This window comes from Anomaloglossus baeobatrachus, chromosome 12 (genome assembly GCF_048569485.1).
Source record: "Anomaloglossus baeobatrachus isolate aAnoBae1 chromosome 12, aAnoBae1.hap1, whole genome shotgun sequence".
In the NCBI taxonomy this organism is placed as follows: Eukaryota; Metazoa; Chordata; class Amphibia; order Anura; family Aromobatidae; genus Anomaloglossus; species Anomaloglossus baeobatrachus.
Window position 1 is genome coordinate 93894819 of NC_134364.1, and position 21088 is coordinate 93915906.

General features: G+C 44.6%; 1 protein-coding gene across 1 annotated transcript; it reads right to left on the reverse strand.

Moving 5' to 3' along the window:
- Positions 1–19219: 19219 nt before the first annotated feature.
- LOC142257592 (olfactory receptor 5G3-like) lies at positions 19220–20179 on the reverse strand. Its single transcript, XM_075329730.1, has one exon. The coding sequence runs from the start codon at positions 20177–20179 to the stop codon at positions 19220–19222; it is 960 nt and encodes a 319-aa protein (XP_075185845.1).
- Positions 20180–21088: the final 909 nt, after the last annotated feature.

The window sequence follows — 21088 nt, forward strand, 5'->3', positions numbered from 1 at the left end:
CCCCTCCGGTCCCCCGGTGTCGCCAAAGTGCCCCCCCTGATGCCCTCCCAGAAATCCAAGATGGCCGCGCACACAGCAGCGCGCTGGCCGCATTCACCCTACTCCTCTGATTTCTGTCGCATGTGCCATGACACATGCGACAGAAAACTCCTCCCCAGGCCCTGCCAGGTCACCCCCTATAACCCCACCGGTGTTCCCCGGTGTCCCACGGTACCTGTGCAGCGTTGATCCCCCACGGCCCTCTCCTTCACAATAGACGCTGCCGCATGCACAGAGCGGCTGTCAGCTCAGCTTCCTGTGTTCAGACACAGTGAGTGGTGGTTATGCATCTGTAAGCTAAATGGGCGGCACGGTGGCTCAGTGGTTAGCACTGCAGTCTTGCAGCGCTGAGGTCCTGGGTTCAATTCTCACCAAGGACACCATCTGCAAGGAGTTTGTATGTTCTCCCTGTGTTTGCGTGGGTTTCCTCCGGGTACTCCGGTTTCCTCCCACACTCCAAAGACATACAGCGCTATGGAATTAATAACGCTATATAAATGAATAAATTATTATTATTACTGCAATGCCCTGCTCAGGAGGTAAGGAACATAATTGATCAGGAGAGCTATATACTACATTTCCAAATGGAGGGATTTGCTTTTATAGTTTCCCTGCTGAACGACTACCAAACATGAGAGTCCGTTATACGCCACAAGAAAACACATCTAAATAGCGAGCTCTGTTGTTAAGTATTCATTCAGCTGGATAACTGGACTTAAAGGGGTATTCCATCTCCAAGATCCTATCCCCAATATATAGTAGGTGGAATAGCAATAATATCAGCAAATACCAATATTTGGAAATGTAGAATAGTTCTCCTTATTAAATTAGTGAGTAACCTCGGCACTCTAAATCTCCCAGACTAAGTCAGTAAGTCACAACGGATAGTAACGCAAAATCAATCTTTATTGGTCCGTATTAAGAAAAAAAAATTTTTTCACAAGCATATATGTTTTTGTCCAAAACAAGTTACAAATGACGTTTCGGCCTGAGCCTTCGTCAGATTGGACTTATCTGCATGTAATTATGAAAAATGACAATAATCAGTATCACATAAGAGTGAGAGAACAATAACATAAACTCGAACAATGTAGAGGTACAATTGGGATGCAGCAAAAAAATTGCAACACAGCAAGAAATGAAACACATGATACAAATGTCATAATACAGTACAAGGACAATATAGTAATGACAAATATGGGGTCAGAGAAGGCTTAGACAGCTCTGGTACGAAAGAGATGTCAATCATAAAGTAACATGTGCAGTAGGTGTAGAGCTACACTATGCATGGCAGAGCTAATGGGTAGACCGACCATAGAAAAAAAAACGGAGAAAAAGTGGAGAAGTGGAGAAAAAGTGGAGAAAAAGTGGAGAAAAAGTGGAGAAGAAGTGGAGAAGTGGAGAAAAAGTGGAGAAGAAGTGGAGAAGTGGAGAAGAAGTGGAGAAAAAGTGGAGAAAAAATGGAGAAAAAATGGAGAAAAAGTGGAGAAAAAGTGGAGAAAAAGTGGAGAAGAAGTGGAGAAAAAGTGGAGAAAAAGTGGAGAAGAAGTGGAGAAAAAGTGGAGAAAAAGTGGAGAAAAAGTGGAGAAGAAGTGGAGAAAAAGTGGAGAAAAAGTGGGGAAAAAGTGGGGAAAAAGTGGGGAAAAAGTAGAGAAAAAGTGGAGAAAAAGTGGAGAAAAAGTGGAGAAAAAGTGGGGAAAAAGTGGAGAAAAAGTGGAGAAAAAGTGGAGATAAAGTGGAGAAAAAGTGGGGAAAAAGTGGAGAAAAAATGGGGAAAAAATGGGGAAAAAGTGGGGAAAAAGTGGAGAAGGAGTGGAGAAGTGGAGAAAAAGTGGAGAAGAAGTGGAGAAGTGGAGAAAAAGTGGGGAAAAAGTGGAGAAAAAGTGGAGAAAAAGTGGAGAAGAAGTGGAGAAGAAGTGGAGAAAAAGTGGAGAAAAAGTGGGGAAAAAGTGGAGAAAAAGTGGAGAAAAAGTGGGGAAAAAGTGGGGAAAAAGTGGAGAAAAAGTTGAGAAAAATTGGGGAAAAAGTGGAGAAAAAGTGGAGAAAAAGTGGAGAAGAAGTGGAGAAGTGGAGAAGTGGAGAAAAAGTGGGGAAAAAGTGGAGAAAAAGTGGAGAAAAAGTGGAGAAGAAGTGGAGAAGAAGTGGAGAAAAAGTGGAGAAGAAGTGGGGAAAAAGTGGAGAAAAAGTGGAGAAAAAGTGGGGAAAAAGTGGGGAAAAAGTGGAGAAAAAGTTGAGAAAAATTGGGGAAAAAGTGGAGAAAAAGTGGAGAAAAAGTGGGGAAAAAGTGGGGAAAAAGTGGAGAAAAAGTGGAGAAGAAGTGGAGAAGTGGAGAAAAAGTGGAGAAGAAGTGGAGAAGTGGAGAAGAAGTGGAGAAAAAGTGGAGAAAAAATGGAGAAAAAATGGAGAAAAAGTGGAGAAAAAGTGGAGAAGAAGTGGAGAAAAAGTGGAGAAAAAGTGGAGAAAAAGTGGAGAAGAAGTGGAGAAAAAGTGGAGAAAAAGTGGAGAAAAAGTGGAGAAGAAGTGGAGAAAAAGTGGAGAAAAAGTGGGGAAAAAGTGGGGAAAAAGTGGGGAAAAAGTGGAGAAAAAGTGGAGAAAAAGTGGAGAAAAAGTGGGGAAAAAGTGGAGAAAAAGTGGAGAAAAAGTGGAGATAAAGTGGAGAAAAAGTGGGGAAAAAGTGGAGAAAAAATGGGGAAAAAATGGGGAAAAAGTGGGGAAAAAGTGGAGAAGGAGTGGAGAAGTGGAGAAAAAGTGGAGAAGAAGTGGAGAAGTGGAGAAGTGGAGAAAAAGTGGGGAAAAAGTGGAGAAAAAGTGGAGAAAAAGTGGAGAAGAAGTGGAGAAGAAGTGGAGAAAAAGTGGAGAAAAAGTGGGGAAAAAGTGGAGAAAAAGTGGAGAAAAAGTGGGGAAAAAGTGGGGAAAAAGTGGAGAAAAAGTTGAGAAAAATTGGGGAAAAAGTGGAGAAAAAGTGGAGAAAAAGTGGGGAAAAAGTGGGGAAAAAGTGGAGAAAAAGTGGAGAAGAAGTGGAGAAAAAGTGGGGAAAAGTGGAGAAAAAGTGGAGAAAAAGTGGAGATAAAGTGGGGAAAAAGTGGGGAAAAAGTGGAGAAAAAGTGGAGAAAAAGTGGGGAAAAAGTGGGGAAAAAGTGGAGAAAAAGTGGAGATAAAGTGGAGAAAAAGTGGGGAAAAAGTGGAGAAAAAAAGGAGAAAAAGTGGAGAAAAAGTGGAGAAAAAGTGGGGAAAAAGTGGGGAAAAAGTGGAGAAAAAGTGGAGAAAAAGTGGAGAAAAAGTGGAGATAAAGTGGAGAAAAAGTGGGGAAAAAGTGGAGAAAAAGTGGAGAAAAAGTGGAGATAAAGTGGAGAAAAAGTGGGGAAAAAGTGGAGAAAAAGTGGAGATAAAGTGGAGAAAAAGTGGAGAAAAAGTGGGGAAAAAGTGGAGAAAAAGTGGAGAAAAAGTGGAGAAAAAGTGGGGAAAAAGTGGAGAAAAAGTGGAGAAAAAGTGGAGAAAAATTGGGGAAAAAGTGGGGAAAAAGTGGAGAAAAAGTGGAGAAAAAGTGGGGAAAAAGTGGAGAAAAAGTGGAGATAAAGTGGAGAAAAAGTGGGGAAAAAGTGGGGAAAAAGTGGAGAAAAAGTGGAGAAAAAGTGGGGAAAAAGTGGGGAAAAAGTGGAGAAAAAGTGGAGATAAAGTGGAGAAAAAGTGGGGAAAAAGTGGAGAAAAAGTGGAGAAGAAGTGGAGAAGAAGTGGAGAAAAAGTGGAGAAAAAGTGGGGAAAAAGTGGAGAAAAAGTGGAGAAAAAGTGGGGAAAAAGTGGGGAAAAAGTGGGGAAAAAGTGGAGAAAAAGTTGAGAAAAATTGGGGAAAAAGTGGAGAAAAAGTGGAGAAAAAGTGGGGAAAAAGTGGGGAAAAAGTGGAGAAAAAGTGGAGAAGAAGTGGAGAAAAAGTGGGGAAAAGTGGAGAAAAAGTGGAGAAAAAGTGGAGATAAAGTGGGGAAAAAGTGGAGAAAAAGTGGAGAAAAAGTGGGGAAAAAGTGGGGAAAAAGTGGAGAAAAAGTGGAGAAAAAGTGGAGAAAAAGTGGGGAAAAAGTGGAGAAAAAGTTGAGAAAAATTGGGGAAAAAGTGGAGAAAAAGTGGAGAAAAAGTGGGGAAAAAGTGGGGAAAAAGTGGAGAAAAAGTGGAGAAGAAGTGGAGAAGAAGTGGAGAAGAAGTGGAGAAAAAGTGGAGAAGAAGTGGGGAAAAAGTGGGGAAAAAGTGGAGAAAAAGTGGAGAAAAAGTGGAGAAGAAGTGGAGAAGAAGTGGAGAAAAAGTGGAGAAGAAGTGGGGAAAAAGTGGGGAAAAAGTGGAGAAAAAGTGGAGAAAAAGTGGGGAAAAAGTGGGGAAAAAGTGGAGAAAAAGTTGAGAAAAATTGGGGAAAAAGTGGAGAAAAAGTGGAGAAAAAGTGGGGAAAAAGTGGGGAAAAAGTGGAGAAAAAGTGGAGAAGAAGTGGAGAAAAAGTGGGGAAAAGTGGAGAAAAAGTGGAGAAAAAGTGGAGATAAAGTGGGGAAAAAGTGGGGAAAAAGTGGAGAAAAAGTGGAGAAAAAGTGGGGAAAAAGTGGGGAAAAAGTGGAGAAAAAGTGGAGAAAAAGTGGAGAAAAAGTGGGGAAAAAGTGGAGAAAAAGTGGAGATAAAGTGGAGAAAAAGTGGGGAAAAAGTGGGGAAAAAGTGGAGAAAAAGTGGAGAAAAAGTGGGGAAAAAGTGGGGAAAAAGTGGAGAAAAAGTGGAGATAAAGTGGAGAAAAAGTGGGGAAAAAGTGGAGAAAAAAGGAGAAAAAGTGGAGAAAAAGTGGAGAAAAAGTGGAGAAAAAGTGGGGAAAAAGTGGGGAAAAAGTGGAGAAAAAGTGGAGAAAAAGTGGGGAAAAAGTGGAGAAAAAGTGGAGATAAAGTGGAGAAAAAGTGGGGAAAAAGTGGGGAAAAAGTGGAGAAAAAGTGGAGAAAAAGTGGGGAAAAAGTGGGGAAAAAGTGGAGAAAAGTGGAGATAAAGTGGAGAAAAAGTGGGGAAAAAGTGGAGAAAAAAAGGAGAAAAAGTGGAGAAAAAGTGGAGAAAAAGTGGAGAAAAAGTGGGGAAAAAGTGGGGAAAAAGTGGAGAAAAAGTGGAGAAAAAGTGGGGAAAAAGTGGAGAAAAAGTGGAGATAAAGTGGAGAAAAAGTGGGGAAAAAGTGGAGAAAAAGTGGGGAAAAAGTGGGGAAAAAGTGGAGAAAAAGTGGAGAAAAAGTGGAGAAAAAGTGGAGAAAAAGTGGGGAAAAAGTGGAGAAAAAGTGGAGATAAAGTGGAGAAAAAGTGGGGAAAAAGTGGGGAAAAAGTGGAGAAAAAGTGGGGAAAAAGTGGAGAAAAAGTGGAGAAAAAGTGGGGAAAAAGTGGAGAAAAAGTGGAGAAAAAGTGGAGAAAAAGTGGAGATAAAGTGGGGAAAAAGTGGGGAAAAAGTGGAGAAAAAGTGGAGATAAAGTGGAGAAAAAGTGGGGAAAAAGTGGAGAAAAAGTGGAGAAAAAGTGGAGAAAAAGTGGGGAAAAAGTGGGGAAAAAGTGGAGAAAAAGTGGAGATAAAGTGGAGAAAAAGTGGAGAAAAAGTGGAGAAAAAGTGGAGAAAAAGTGGGGAAAAAGTGGAGAAAAAGTGGAGAAAAAGTGGAGAAAAAGTGGGGAAAAAGTGGGGAAAAAGTGGAGAAAAAGTGGAGAAAAAGTGGAGATAAAGTGAGGAAAAAGTGGGGAAAAAGTGGAGAAAAAGTGGAGAAAAAGTGGAGATAAAGTGAGGAAAAAGTGGGGAAAAAGTGGAGATAAAGTGGAGAAAAAGTGGGGATAAAGTGGAGAAAAAGTGGAGAAAAAGTGGGGAAAAAGTGGGGAAAAAGTGGAGAAAAAGTGGAGATAAAGTGGGGAAAAAGTGGAGAAAAAGTGGAGAAAAAGTGGAGAAAAAGTGGGGAAAAAGTGGAGAAAAAGTGGAGAAAAAGTGGAGAAAAAGTGGAGATAAAGTGGGGAAAAAGTGGGGAAAAAGTGGGGGAAAAGTGGAGAAAAAGTGGAGATAAAGTGGAGATAAAGTGGAGAAAAAGTGGGGAAAAAGTGGAGAAAAAGTGGAGAAAAAGTGGAGAAAAAGTGGAGAAAAAGTGGGGAAAAAGTGGGGAAAAAGTGGAGAAAAAGCGGAGAAAAAGCGGAGAAAAAGCGGAGAAAAAGCGGAGAAAAAGTGGAGAAAAAGTGGAGAAAAAGTGGGGAAAAAGTGGAGAAAAAGTGGAGAAAAAGTGGAGAAAAAGTGGGGAAAAAGTGGGGAAAAAGTGGAGAAAAAGTGGAGAAAAATTGGAGAAAAAGTGGAGAAAAAGTGGGGAAAAAGTGGAGAAAAAGTGGAGATAAAGTGAGGAAAAAGTGGGGAAAAAGTGGAGAAAAAGTGGAGATAAAGTGGAGAAAAAGTGGGGATAAAGTGGAGAAAAAGTGGAGAAAAAGTGGAGAAAAAGTGGGGAAAAAGTGGGGAAAAAGTGGAGAAAAAGTGGAGATAAAGTGGAGAAAAAGTGGGGAAAAAGTGGAGAAAAAATGGGGAAAAAGTGGGGAAAAAGTGGAGAAGAAGTGGAGAAAAAGTGGGGAAAAAGTGGGGAAAAAGTGGAGAAAAAGTGGAGAAAAAGTGGAGAAAAAGCGGGGAAAAAGTGGAGAAAAAGTGGAGAAAAAGTGGAGAAAAAGTGGAGATAAAGTGGAGAAAAAGTGGGGATAAAGTGGAGAAAAAGTGGAGAAAAAGTGGAGAAAAAGTGGGGAAAAAGTGGGGAAAAAGTGGAGAAAAAGTGGAGATAAAGTGGAGAAAAAGTGGGGAAAAAGTGGAGAAAAAATGGGGAAAAAGTGGGGAAAAAGTGGAGAAGAAGTGGAGAAAAAGTGGAGAAGAAGTGGAGAAGTGGAGAAGAAGTGGAGAAAAAGTGGAGAAAAAATGGAGAAAAAGTGGGGAAAAAGTGGGGAAAAAGTGGGGAAAAAGTGGGGAAAAAGTGGAGAAAAAGTGGAGAAAAAGTGGAGAAAAAGCGGGGAAAAAGTGGAGAAAAAGTGGAGAAAAAGTGGAGAAAAAATGGGGAAAAAGTGGGGAAAAAGTGGGGAAAGAGTGGAGAAGAAGTGGAGAAGTGGAGAAAAAGTGGAGAAGAAGAGCAGACAGCAGCTGCAGAACTACAAGGCTCAGCATACTCCATCCAGGACTGTATGCAGAAGTTTTTTGCCCACCAAAAAAATGACGTGGGCTTCGCCATATTTTTGTATGCTAGCCAGGTACAGCAGGCAGCCACGGGCTGCCTCCAACCCCCAGTTGCCTGTTTGTACCCGGCTGGGAACCAAAAATATAGGGAAGCCCGTTTTTTTTAATTATTTCACTTATTTCATGAAATAATTAAAAAACAAATGACGTGGGCTTCGCCCCATTTTTGTGTCCAGCCGGGTACAACTAGGCAGCTGGGGATTGGAATCCGCAGCACAGGTTAGCCCGAGGATTCTGGGCGCCTCTGCTGCGAATTTCAGTCCGCAGCCGTCCCAGAAAATGGCGCTCTCATAGAAGCGCCATCATCTGGCGCTGTATCCAACTCTTCCAACAGCCCTGGAGCCGGGTGGCTTGTTGGGTAATCATGAGTTAATACTGGCTTTGTTTTACTAGCCACTGCCAGTATTAAGCCAGAGATTCTTAATGTCAGGCACGTTTGACCCGGCCATTAAGAATCTCCAATAAAGGGTTAAAAAAAAGACACCACACAGAGAAAAAATACTTTAATAGAAATAAATACACAGACACATTAGAGACTCCATCTTTATTACCCCCTGTCAGCCCTCCACGATCCTGCTCTTCTGTCTTTCTCGTTCAACAAATGCAGCTCTGCTACATCACTGCTGCATGGGGGAAGACACTGCTTCCCCCATGCAGCAGTGACTCCGTGAAAGCTGCACGGGAAGCAGCGTGCAGCCTTCACTCCGTGAGTGATCTGTGCTGCTGGCTGTCAGCGGTAACAGCGGTAACGCTGACAGATGCGTTACCATAGCAACGGTTCTCCCGGTGCCGCGGTTAGCGGTGACGTCACCGCTAACTGCGTTGCTATGGCAACGGTGATCTCCGTTAATGACCGGCTGTGTCAGCCGGTCCCTAACGGAACGGGGAGTCGACCGTGTGCTAGAGCATGTCGCCGGTACACGGCGATACACAAATGTGAACCGTGTACCGGAGAGATGCACTCGCAGGTCCTACATGACGTGTCATAGTCATGTGACCAGTCTGTAGCCAATGAGATAATAGCCACGTGACTGGTCACATGGCTATTTTGACGTCACGATAGGTCCTGCATCCCTGCTGGCAGTGCTGGTCACCGGGAGGATTCAGCGATCATCGGATGGAATAGCGGCAGGAGACAGAGTGCCGGAGGGATCGTGGGGACCGGTAAGTGTTATGGCAATGTTTATTAATAGTGATGAGCGAGTATGCTTGTTACTACTCGGTACTCGCACGAGTATCACTGTACTCGGGCTACTCGGCGGGTACCGAGTAATTTCGCGATACTCGTGCTGTACTCGTGGTCTTCATCCCTGCATGTTGGCGCTCTTTTGAGAGCCAGCCCTCATGCAGGGATTGGCTGGCAGACCACTGCAATGCCACAGCCCTGTTAGTTGTGGAATTGCAGTGATTGGCTGGCCTGCACAGCGTGACCGAGCCTTTATACCGGCGGGCGCGCTGTGCTCTGCACACAGCCATCTCATATTCCCTGTTTTCCCCGCCCACAGGCACCTATGATTGGTTGCAGTGAGACACGCCCCCACGCTGAGTGACAGGTGTCTCACTGCACCCAATCACAAAAGCCGGTGGGCGTGTATATACTGTGCAGTAAAATAAATAAATAAATAATTAAAAAAAACGGCGTGCGGTTCCCCCCCATTTTAATACCAGCCAGATAAAGCCATACGGCTGAAGGCTGGTATTCTCAGGATGGGGAGCTCCACGTTATGGGGAGCCCCCCAGCCTAACAATATCAGTCAGCAGCTGCCCAGAATTGCCGCATACATTATATGCGACAGTTCTGGGACTGTACCCGGCTCTTCCCGATTTACCCTAGTTCGTTGGCAAATCGGGGTAATAAGGAGTTAATGGCAGCCCATAGCTGCCACTAAATCCTAGATTAATCATGTTAGGCGTCTCCCCGAGATTCCTTCCATGATTAATCTGTAAATTACAGTTAAAAAACACACAAAAATCCTTTATTAGAAATAAAAAACAATAACAAAGTTCCTCATCACCAATTTATTAACCCCGACAAAGCCCTTCATGTCCGGCGTAATCCACGGACCTCCAGCGTCGCGTCCAGCTCTGCTGCATGAAGGTGACAGAAGCTGCAGAATACACTGCCGCTCCGGTCAGCTTCACACAGCAACTGAGGTGAGTAGCACGATCAGCTGCTGTCAGTCAGGTAACTCACGGCCACCGCTGGATCCAGCGGTGGCCGCGATTAACCTCAGTGACAGCTCAGCTGATCGCTATACTCACCTCAGTTGCTGCATGGAGCTGACCGGAGCGGCGGTGAGTAGCGCGATCAGCTGAGCTGTCACTGAGGTTACCCGCGGCCACCGCTGCATCCACCGCTGGATCCAGGTAACCTCAGTGACAGCTCAGCTGATCGCTATACTCACCTCAGTTGCTGCATGGAGCTGACCGGAGCGGCGGTGAGTAGCGCGATCAGCTGAGCTGTCACTGATGTTACCCGCGGCCACCGCTGCATCCACCGCTGGATCCAGGTAACCTCAGTGACAGCAGCTGATCGCTATACTCACCTCAGTTGCTGCATGGAGCTGACCGGAGCGGCGGTGAGTAGCGCGATCAGCTGAGCTGTCACTGAGGTTACACGCGGCCACCGCTGCATCCACCGCTGGATCCAGGTAACCTCAGTGACAGCTCAGCTGATCGCTATACTCACCTCAGTTGCTGCATGGAGCTGACCGGAGCGGCGGTGAGTAGCGCGATCAGCTGAGCTGTCACTGAGGTTACCCGCGGCCACCGCTGCATCCACCGCTGGATCCAGGTAACCTCAGTGACAGCTCAGCTGATCGCGTGGCTGTCTTCAGTTGCTGTGTGAAGCTGACAGGAGCGGCGGTGTATTCTGCAGCTCCTGTCACCTTCATGCAGCACAGCTGGATGCGACGCTGGAGGACTGTGGAGTACGTCAGACATGGAGGGTTTGTCGGGGTTAATAAATTGGTGATGAGGGACTTTGTTAGTGTTTTTTATTTCTAATAAAGGATTTTTCGGGTGTGTGTGTTTTTTAACTGTAATTTACAGATTAATCATGGAAGGAATCTCGGGGAGACGCCTGACATGATTAATCTAGGATTTAGTGGCAGCTATGGGTTGCCATTAACTCCTTATTACCCCGATTTGCCAACGCACTAGGGTAAATCGGGAAGAGCCGGGTACAGTCCCAGAACTGTCGCATATAATGTATGCGGCAATTCTGGGCGGCTGCTGACTGATATTGTTAGGCTGGGGCGCTCCCCATAACGTGGAGCTCCCCATCCTGAGAATACCAGCCTTCAGCCGTATGGCTTTATCTGGCTGGTATTAAAATTGGGGGGACCGCACGCCGTTTTTTTTAATTATTTAATTATTTATTTCACTGCACAGTATACACACACCCACCGGCTGCTGTGTTTGGGTGCAGTGAGACACCTGTCACTCAGCGTGGGGGCGTGTCTCACTGCAACCAATCATAGGCGCCGAAAAGCAGGAAAGCAGGGAATACGAGATTGTTTAATGGGCGGCCGGCTTTTTCAAAAGAGGAAAAGCCGCCGGAGTTTAGTGAACAGCCGTGCAGCGCCGCGGCAGTGATCGGGGAACGGTAAGTAAGAGAGAGGGGGGAGAATGACCGACAGACTGTGAGAGGGGGACAGACAAGACAGAGAAAGACCGACAGAGAGAGACCAACCGACGGGAGATAGAATGAAAAAAAAAAATGACCGACATCGCTAGTAAAAAGCACAAAACATGCGTTTTGGACATCGGAGTGCCACACAATGTTTAATGTAAAATCTTTCATGTAATCTCCAAAAGTAACATACACCAGCTCTATCTCACTATTGGGTATGTGCCCTTAACATTTCCGCCATGAAAATTCATTTTGGTGTCATTTTGGAAGGTTTTCTGGTGAGTCCGTAAAAATGGCGTAAAACTCGGACAAAATTGTTCACAGCTGTGACTTTTGAGTGATAAATGCTTCAAGGGGTCTTCCCCATGCTGTTGCCATGTAATTTTAGCACTCTTCTGAGACTTTTGTGACATTTTTAGGGTTTCTACATGCTGCCGGGGGTCATTTCAGAAAAATACTCGGGTCTCCCATAGGATAACATTGGGCTCGGTGCTCGGGCCGAGTACACGAGTATCTTGGGATGCTCGGCCCGAGCCTCGAGCACCCGAGCTTTTTAGTACTCGCTCATCACTATTTATTAACTGTTTGTGTACATTTATCATGCATTTTTATGTGTTTGTGATTGCCTCCCATTATAGCCTATAGGTTCGAGTTTGGTTCGTCGAACGTTCGACGAACCGAACTCGAACGAGACTTCCGTTCGGCGAACCGAACTCGAGCCGAACCACGGCCGGTTCGCTCATCTCTAGACCTGAGGTCTTCATGATGACCTTTGGGTCACCACACTACAGGAAGCCTCACGGATCATGCCTGCAGCACTATCAGTGAAGCTTCTGAGTGCAGCTCTGACAGCTGCACTGTGCTGTAATGATCGATCATTGCAGTATGGTGCAGCTGTGATCAGAGCTGTAAATGGTGATATCCTATATAGGACTATGTAAAAAAAAAATAAAATATATAAAAAAATCAGAAAATGAAACCCTCCAAAATAAAAAAAATATTCCAATAAAGTGATGTTTGTGTAAAAAAGTACAGGTTTTATAGTTCCCCATCTGTAGCAACCTGATCTAGAAAGCTGTCACACTAGTTAACCTCTTCAGTGAACACCGTAAAAAAAATAAAAAACAAAGCATTAACTGTCTTTTCATCATACAGCTGACAAAAAATGGAATAAAGCGAGATCAAAAATGTATTTAATAATAAAAAGGGTAATGCTGAAATCATAATCTTGCCCCACAAAAACCAAGCAGGGCAGAGAGAAGTGGGCATGCGCAGAAACACAATGGTGGATTCTGTGTGGACAATGTAGGATGCGTCATCCACACAAAACAAGGAGTACGGTGATCGCAAAAAGATAGGAAGTGCCAAACCAAAGACCAGTGACACTGAGTGGACCCAACCATGCCACAAGTGTGTGTAATAAAAGCTGATTTTTACATGATACAGAGCGGCCTGGGCTCTCTTATATACAGCATTCTAGAATGCTGTATATAAGGGCTCAGTGTTACTGGCTGCAGTTTATATGGGACAAAGCTGGTGACAGGTTCCGTTTAAAGAAATTATTTTCCAAGTCATCCATTGGCTCCAGTTTCCACATAATTTTTGTATTCATGCTATTTCTTATACTTTTTTTTTCACTTGAGCACCACTTGGAGACATATCTGGTGGAGATGCATGAGTCGGCCAAAATTCAAATTTAACAGATTTTGTTGAATCTAATGAAACTCAGTTGCATTTTATTTTGAGGTTTAAAAATAGCAACAAAAAGAGGAAAATATCCTCCAAAAATTAAGTATTACTTACAGCAAAGATGGGCTGCAGTGTGTACATCGCCCAGGCCAAAAACTAATACTCTACCAGGATACAGGTAAACCCCCACTAAAGTGGAGGCATCACAGGTGCAGGAGGAGCAAATCACACACACACTTCCATGGAAAGGAGGGGGGGAATGCTAGATGACAAAACTGCACACTAGTGGCTTGCATAGAGCGCTGTTCACACATGCAGATACACAGTCACAAACCCGGAGCCTATTAGGTGACACCCATACTATTAGATCAGGCGGGCTGCCAAGCCGTACCCCACTGTGTATCATGCACGGACAGACACTCTACAATGCAAGGCCCAACAGAAAGGGGCCTGGCTGTATCCTGCACAAAAAAAATGAGGTTTTAGTTGGTAAATACCAACTAAAGCCTCATTTTTTTGTACATTTTTTGGTAAATACCAACTAAAGCCTCATTTTTTGTACAGGATACAGCCAGGCCCCTTTGTGTTGGGCCTTGCATTGTAGAGTGTCTGTCCCTGTATGGTACACAGGTGGGTACGGATTGGCAGACCGCCTGATCTAATAGTATGGGCGTCACCTAATAGGCTGCTGGTTTGTGATTCTGTATCTGCATGTGTGAACAGCGCTCTATGCAAGACATCAGTGTGCAGTTTTATCATCTAGCAATCGCCCCCTCCATTTCCTGGAAGTGTGTGTGATTTGCTCCTCCTGCACCTGTGATGCCTCCACTTGGTGGGGGTTTAGCTGTATCCTGGTGGAGTACTAGTTTTTGGCCTGGGCGATGTACACACTGCAGCCCATCTTTGCTGTAAGTAGTATTATTTTGAGGTTTCCTTACTCAAAGCATAATAAATGGATAGGCTTGGAAGTGGTTAAAATTAACATAACATCATATGCACCTAGCTTCTCACCTGCCCTGCCACTTCAACTTTCTAGTGATCCTCTGATTGCTTCCTAAGGTCGGTCCGTTCCTATGCCAGTCTCTTCTTTGCCAGAGTCCCTTAAGCCTTGATGAAGTCAAATGGGGCGTGATGCACCATTGCATTATAACATGTATCGAGGCTTAACTTGATCTGGCCTCTGAAGGGAAGGTCAGAGAAGGTCCATACATGAAGTTTGAGGATGTCATCAGAGGAGTGAAAGGGAGCTGCGTTGGCAGGGGCACTTAACCAGATAGGTGAAAATGTTACTTTACTGGTTTGCATCCACTTTCCGTCATAATTCAATAGAGTAAAACAGTCACCTTTTGCTACATTTATGTGAATCAAAATTTCAAAAATTCAAGCTTGCTAAAATTTAATAAGTTTGGAAAATTTTAAACATTTTTGATTAGTTTAGATTTGACTTTCTCATCCTTAGTATTAACCAGTCTATGTGCTTTTAGAGAGCACCCATTGTCCTGTATTTCCTACTAGTTCTCCACAGACAAATTGTATTTAGTCCACTCCAGACCCTTCATAAACACTCGTAATTTCATCTCTACAGACAATGTCTCCAAATTAGGAAAACTAGGTCAGCAATCCATTAATACTTATTGAAATTTTCTGTTGACTCTAGATATCCATATAGACAGACATATTGTGGGTAGGGCTGAGCGGATCCGAATTGTAAAAGTCCGGATCCGTGCGGTTTCAAAGATTTCCGGGTGCCGGGTGCCAGATCTGGAATTTCGGGTGCACAATCCGGATCCAGCACTGGGAAAAATAATTGAAAAGTAAAGAAAAACAGAAATAAAACAGCGTTTCATACTTACCAAGACTCGGTGTCATGGCGACACACTGCTTCCAGGTCGCATATTTACTTCCAGTACTGTACATCGCATACACAGTTTTCCATGTTTTCCCCGCCTACCGGCCGTCCTCTCGTCTGTGATTGGTTGCAGGTGGACGCGCCCCCAGCCTTCGACAGTATCTGCCTACCATGCAGTTATCGCAGCTGTCAATGTCTGCACAGCCATCGGTCGTGCTCTATGGCCGCTGGCTATGTAGCAGAGCTGAAGTTGCGTGGGATCTCGTGTGGATTACGCCGGAGCTGCAGGGTGTTGGGTGTTAATAAAGAGGTGAAGGAGGGTGTGTTTTGTACTTTATTCCAAATAAAGGATTTTTCTCTGTGTCTGTTTATTTACATTCACTCACAGGTTAGTGTGATGCAGATATCTCATAGACACCTGTGCTATTACTAACCTAGGGCTTAGTAGCCGCTGCGTGCTGCTATTAACCCCTTATTTTCCTAATTGCCACCACTCCAGGGCAATCGAGAAGAGCCGGTAAAGCATCTGGATTGTCACATCTAATAGATGTGGCAATACCGGGTGGCTGCAGGCTGAGACTACCAGCCCCCAGCCGGCATTATCATGACTGAGGATGAAAATTAGGGGGACCGCACATCGTTTTTTTTTTTAAATAATTGATTTAAATAATAATAAAAAAAAAAGCTGCACACTTCTGACAGGAACATGCATGTGTTTCTAAAAGACATGCACGTTCACCATACTGACCCGCAGACACTTGCACTGCTTTCCCCGCCCACCGGCCATCCTGCCACCTGTGATTGGTTGCAGTCAGCTGACACTCAGGTTGGGGGCGCTCCTAGCTGCAACTAATTACATGCGCCGGTGGGCGGGCAAAAGAATGAATATTGAATTGTCGGCTCCGGAAGGGAAAAGCGTAATCCATAAGGAGTTTGCCGCCATGACACAGCCTTGGGTGAGTACACCGCGAGTGCTCCTAACCCCGGATCCCTTCCACCATATTGACCCGCAGAACCCTTGCACTGCTTTCCCCGCCCACCGGCCATCCTGCCGCCTGTGATTTGTTGCAATCAGCTGACACTCAGGGTGGGGGCGCACCTAGCTGCAACTAATTACATGCGCCGGTGGGCGGGCAAAAGAATGAATATTGAATTGTCGGCTCTGGAAGGGAAAAGCATAATCCGTAAGGAGTTTGCCGCCATGACACAGCCTTGGGTGAGTACACCGCGCGCGCTCCTACCCCCGGATCCCTTCTACAAACGGTTTTAATCTCCGGATTCTGATCCTCATAGACTTATATGGGCACTGGAATCCGGAGCGGATCTGAATTTTTTTTTTCAATCTGGCAGGGATCCGCCGGTCCCAAATTTTGGCAGATTCGTTCAACCCTAATTGCACGTTTATCCTCCTTTTACTGGTAGAATTGACACTTTTGCTATTTAAAGATATTGTATCAATTCTGAGTGTATATTTGAGTATTTCTGGTACAAATTAGAGCAAAAAAACAAAACAAAACTTGATACTAGTAATGCACTCAATAGTAGGTAACTGGGTGAGATTTTAGGATATTTCTTCACACTGATTTGGAACCTCATACAAACAATGTATTACTGTAACTCATTTTGTATCTTCCACCTTCGTCTAAGTATCCAACCCAAATTCTCAGTAACATTACTGCTGTAAGATGGCTGCCGTACATTTAGCCAATGGGAGTTATGTGTTGCAGAGGTGGTTATCCTCTGTGATGTAAGCTCGGGATACAAGCTCTAGTATATTTAGTACTAAGAAAATTGTTAGGGTGCATCAGGACCAGGTTTTATAGGCAGTTGGAGAGATGGACGAGTTTGGCTTCTCAAATACCCACATCCATGGGAGTGGTACATGTCTTAAAAGGGAAACTGTTCGTTTGACACATGGTACACATTTGTGGTACAAATCAGAGCAAAAAAAAAACAAAACACAAATTGATACTAGTGAATGAAATGAACTCAATCGTGGATACAGCTGTTAGATGACTGCCGGACATTCAGTCGATGGGAGGTATGTGTCACAGAGGTGGTTATCCTCTGTGATGTAAGCTCAGAATGCAAGCGCTAGTATATTTAGTACTAAAAGAATTGTTAGGGTACATTAGGACCAGGTTTTACGAGTAGTTGGAGAGATGGGAAAGTCTGGCTACTCAAATACCCCCACCCATGGGAGTGGTACATGTCTTAAAATGGAGACTTTGTTTGTTTGACACATGGTCTGTATTGGTAGGTTACTACTGTGTCTTATCTTGTTCTGCAGCTGAACGGGCTGTTAATACTCTTTGTTTGTATTTTTAAGCCGGAGAAAGGCTTTATTTATGTTTTCCTGAGAAGTGGTTTATGAAGATTGAATAAACCAGCCGGGCTTTTTAAGTGAAATGGTTCCTGTTGTTACGATTCGGCGCCGCCATAGCCGCAAGCTGCCTGCTGCTGTTCCAGTTCTGCCCAAGCGCCGGCTGCTATTTTTGGCCGTGCCTCGGGTCATCCAGCTGGCTGCATGCTCCTCCATGTCTAAGTGTGGAGAGGCGGCTAGTGCGCACGCGTGTGCCCATTTACCCCAGCCAGAGCCTAAAGGGGGCTTTACATGCAACGACATCGTTAACGAGATGACGTTGGGGTCATGGAATTCGTGACGCACATCCGGCCTCGTTAGCGATGTTGTTGCGTGTGAAGCGTAGAAACAACCGCTAACGATCAAAATTACTCACCTAATCGTTGATCATTGACACGTCATTCTAATCCCAAATATCGTTGCTGTTGCAGGACGCAGGTTGTTTGTCGTTCCTGAGGCAGCACACATCGCTACGTGTGACACCCCAGGAACGAGGAACAACACCTTACCTGCATACGCTGGCAACGAGGTGGGCGTGTCTTTCTTTCGGCTGCTTTTCGCCCCTCCGCTTCTATTGGACAGCTGCCATGTGACGTTGCTGTGACGCCGCATGAACCGCCCCCATTAGAAAGGAGGCGGTTCGCCGGCCACAGCGACGTCGCTAGGCAGGTAAGTCCGTGTGACAGGCCCTAATGATGTTGTGCGCCACGGGCAGCAATTTGCCTGTGACGCACTACCGACGGAAGCGGTTGCTTTCACTAGCGACATCGCTAGTGATGTTGCTGCGTGTAAAGTAGCCTTAAGTCCAGTGTTTCGCCTAGTGAGCATGGTCAGCCTGATAGTGCCATTTCTGAGGCTAAGTCCTCAGTTCAGGCTACTGATCATGCTCCTGCTTATAGTGCAAAAAGCCTCTTTGCACAGGTAGTTGGACTTTGTGCCATGTCTAAGTCCTGTGTTGTGCCTACTGAGCATGCTCAGGCAGATAGTCTGATTTCCGAGACTGTTGTTCGGGCTACTGAGCATGCTCAGGCACTTAGTACATCAGAGGCTAGGTCCGGTAAGGACCTCACTGGGCATGTCCGTGAGGTGGCAGGCCCTGATAGGGCAGAGGGCATCAGGTGTCCTGATGATGTGGCACTCCAGACTGGCTCACGGAGGCCCGCCCCTATGACCTGGCACCTCACCATTGGTCATCAGATGATGACTGGTGAGGTGTTTGGGGCGTGGCTGCCAGGAGGTCATCAGTGACGTGGCGGTTCCAGATAGGCTGCTGGTGGCGTCACTGATGATGTGGCTCTCCGCAATTGGCCCCAGGAGGTGCCATTGTTGTCCACCCTGGGTTTAGGGTGGTCCCAGGTTATAAAAGGGGCTGGAGACAACATTGAGGTGCGCAGTCTTCATTTATGCTCAGACAGAGCACACCTCCATGTTAGAGTCCATTGCGGCATAAGGCTATGTTTGGAAGCAGTAGGTAAGGTTAGGCATCCAGTTCTTGTCTCGTCAAGACACCTGTGGCTCAGCACGTTAGGGTCAGGCGCCGGCCTTCCACCTCCTACCATTCAGTCCTGCTAGTGCAGCCTAGTGGAGTTTAACTGGGCTGCAGCTACTGCGCCACCAGTCCAGTTGTGCCCCCTACACGCACGGACAGCATACCCTAGGTCCCCTGTGAAGTTAACAGGGAGTTCCTGGGCTGGGTGTTTGGACCCGGTTATCCTCTTCAGCTTCCCAGTCAACGCTACTGGTGTGACCATGTGGTCTGATGTTTCCTTCACACACATAGACAGTCGAGAGGTGCCCAGAAACGCTAATCGGAGGACCGCTCGGCCTGATGTGTCCTACACATGTGGCCAACAGGACGCTTTCACGGCAGTCTTCTGGTCAACGCTACCTGGTCACCACCCGGCCTGACGTGTTCCCTGCACACGTGGTTGGTGAAGTTCCAGGTACACCAAAACGCTAACTGGGTTGTCGTCCATTATGATGTGTCCCTACACACGGGACCGGTTCCAAGTCTCCACTGAGCCACCCAGGTCTGTATTCTCTGCCTAACCTTCGGGTTGCCATCAGCTCCATTGTCATCTGGAGCACGGTGGGCCCCGACTGGCGATTGGGATATTTACCACCTTATCCTGATCTGCCAGTTTCCCCGTAACACCTGTCTCTACCTCCGCAAGCGGCTGAGTGAGTAGCAACGTCACATTGCACACACTCATGTAAAATTACTAGTATGTCTGTGAAAATAGTTACTGAATTATAGGAGAAAATGTAAATATAGTTGATTTACCTGAGGAAATTGGTGTTGTAGACAAGTTTAAAAAATGGAGGGCTTCTGGCGGTTTAGTAAACGTTGGGCAAAAAGGTGACATTGAGGTGCTGCGCTATTTACCCCACCTGCTTTTCAACTACCTTAAACTGTCACATTAATGGCATTTTGTTAATAACTGACTCATCAGATTTATTTTAACAAAATTTTTCTTTACGGTGCCTTTGACATCCTTATTTCTGACACTGTAAATGATGGGGTTGAGCATGGGTGTCACCGCTGAGTAGAGGATGGAGACCGAATTGTCCAAGTCCATTGATGAACGAGATTGTGGACGTAAATACAGAATCATAATGGTCCCAAACAAAATGGTCACTACAATTAGGTGGGAGGCACATGTGGAAAAAGCTTTAAACCTTCCATGTGAAGATCTGATATTTAAAATGGTGGACAGAATATGGACATATGAAATCAGAATCAAGAAAAAAGATAAACTCGCTATGATCCCTGCAGAAATATACATTGCTAAATTATGGAGCCAAGTATCACCACAGGACATTTGTATAAATGGGGGAATCTCACAAAAGAAATGGTTGACATGATGGGAATGGCAGAAGGACAACTGGAAGGTGTAGATGACATGTATCATTGAGTTGATGAAGCTTGAAGTCCATGCCGCAGTTGCCAGACTGAGACACATCTTCCTACCCATGATGGTGTTGTAATGCAGTGGTTTACAGATTGCAACAAACCTATCATAAGCCATTACAGCAAGTATGAAACATTCTGTAGACCCAAAAGCCAAATGAAAGTGCATCTGGATGGCACATTCAAGTCGAGAGATGCTCCTGTCCTTGCTTAATGTGTTCACCAGAATTTTAGGCACCACGGTGGAAGAGACACAAATGTCAATGAAGGAGAGATTGATAAGAAAAAAGTACATGGGTGTCTGGAGCTTTGGATTAATAGTTACCACTATGATGAGTAGAAGGTTTGCCAACAATGTTAAGAAATAGATCACCAAGAATGCAAGGAAGCCAATGACCTTCAAGTAAGGAACATCAGATAAACCAAGGAGAATAAATCTGCTTGACGAAGATTGGTTGAACATTTCCATAGCATGTCAAGTAAAACCTGATGTGGACAAAAAAATCAAAAGCTAATTTATGAACTTAAAGGAACGTATCACCTATGTTTATGATAACATTATTGAATAGGTAATTTTCTGATGGCACATTTAAAGTTACATTTTAAAACCTACTCAAAGACCTCCATTTGGTAAATATTTAACAAGTGTTGGTCATTTAGTGCCACTGTTTGGTCCATGTAAATGGACTTTAAGTATAACAATCTCTAACCATTCTATAGTTCTATCTCAATCGGTATGTCTATGGTTAACTTCACTATATGGAGAGAAGGTATGCACACCACTGACTATGTAAGGGGAATATATGAAAAGCAGAAACTGCTGTGTGAATACTGACATGAAAAATCCAATAGCTATATGTAAGAATGAAAATATGAAATGGTGTTCCAGATGTTATTTCTTGATTGATTTGTAGTCTTTCGTTTGTGAACCCGGCTCCACCCAATAGCCAGTGCACATTATACGCATATATAGCCTGGGTCTCAGCTTCCCATACACGGTAAGTTTTTTAACTGCATGAGAGGACACACACAAGCTAGGGACCCCAACGTAGAGAAATACTTTGGCGTAGTGTTGGGGCTCTGTTGCATTGATCAATTCAATAGCTAAATTTTTCTTTATTCTTATGTTCATGGCAGTAATGCAGGTTCCATTTTCATATTTTCATTCTTACATATATCTATTGGATTTTTTATGTCAGTATTCACACAGCAGTTTCTGCTTTTCATATATTCCCCTTACATAGTCACTGGTGTGAATACCTTCTCTCCATATAGTGGAAAATTTTTAGGTTTTTGCACCCAGTTCAGACTCACAATGGTGTTCCAGACGTTATTTCTTGATTGATTTATGGTCAACTTCAATCCAAAACATGGTACA

Coding starts and splice junctions, on each gene's coding strand:
- LOC142257592 (XM_075329730.1), bottom strand. CDS start 20,179: ATGGAAATGTTCAACCAATCTTCGTCAAGCAGATTTATTCTCCTTGGT.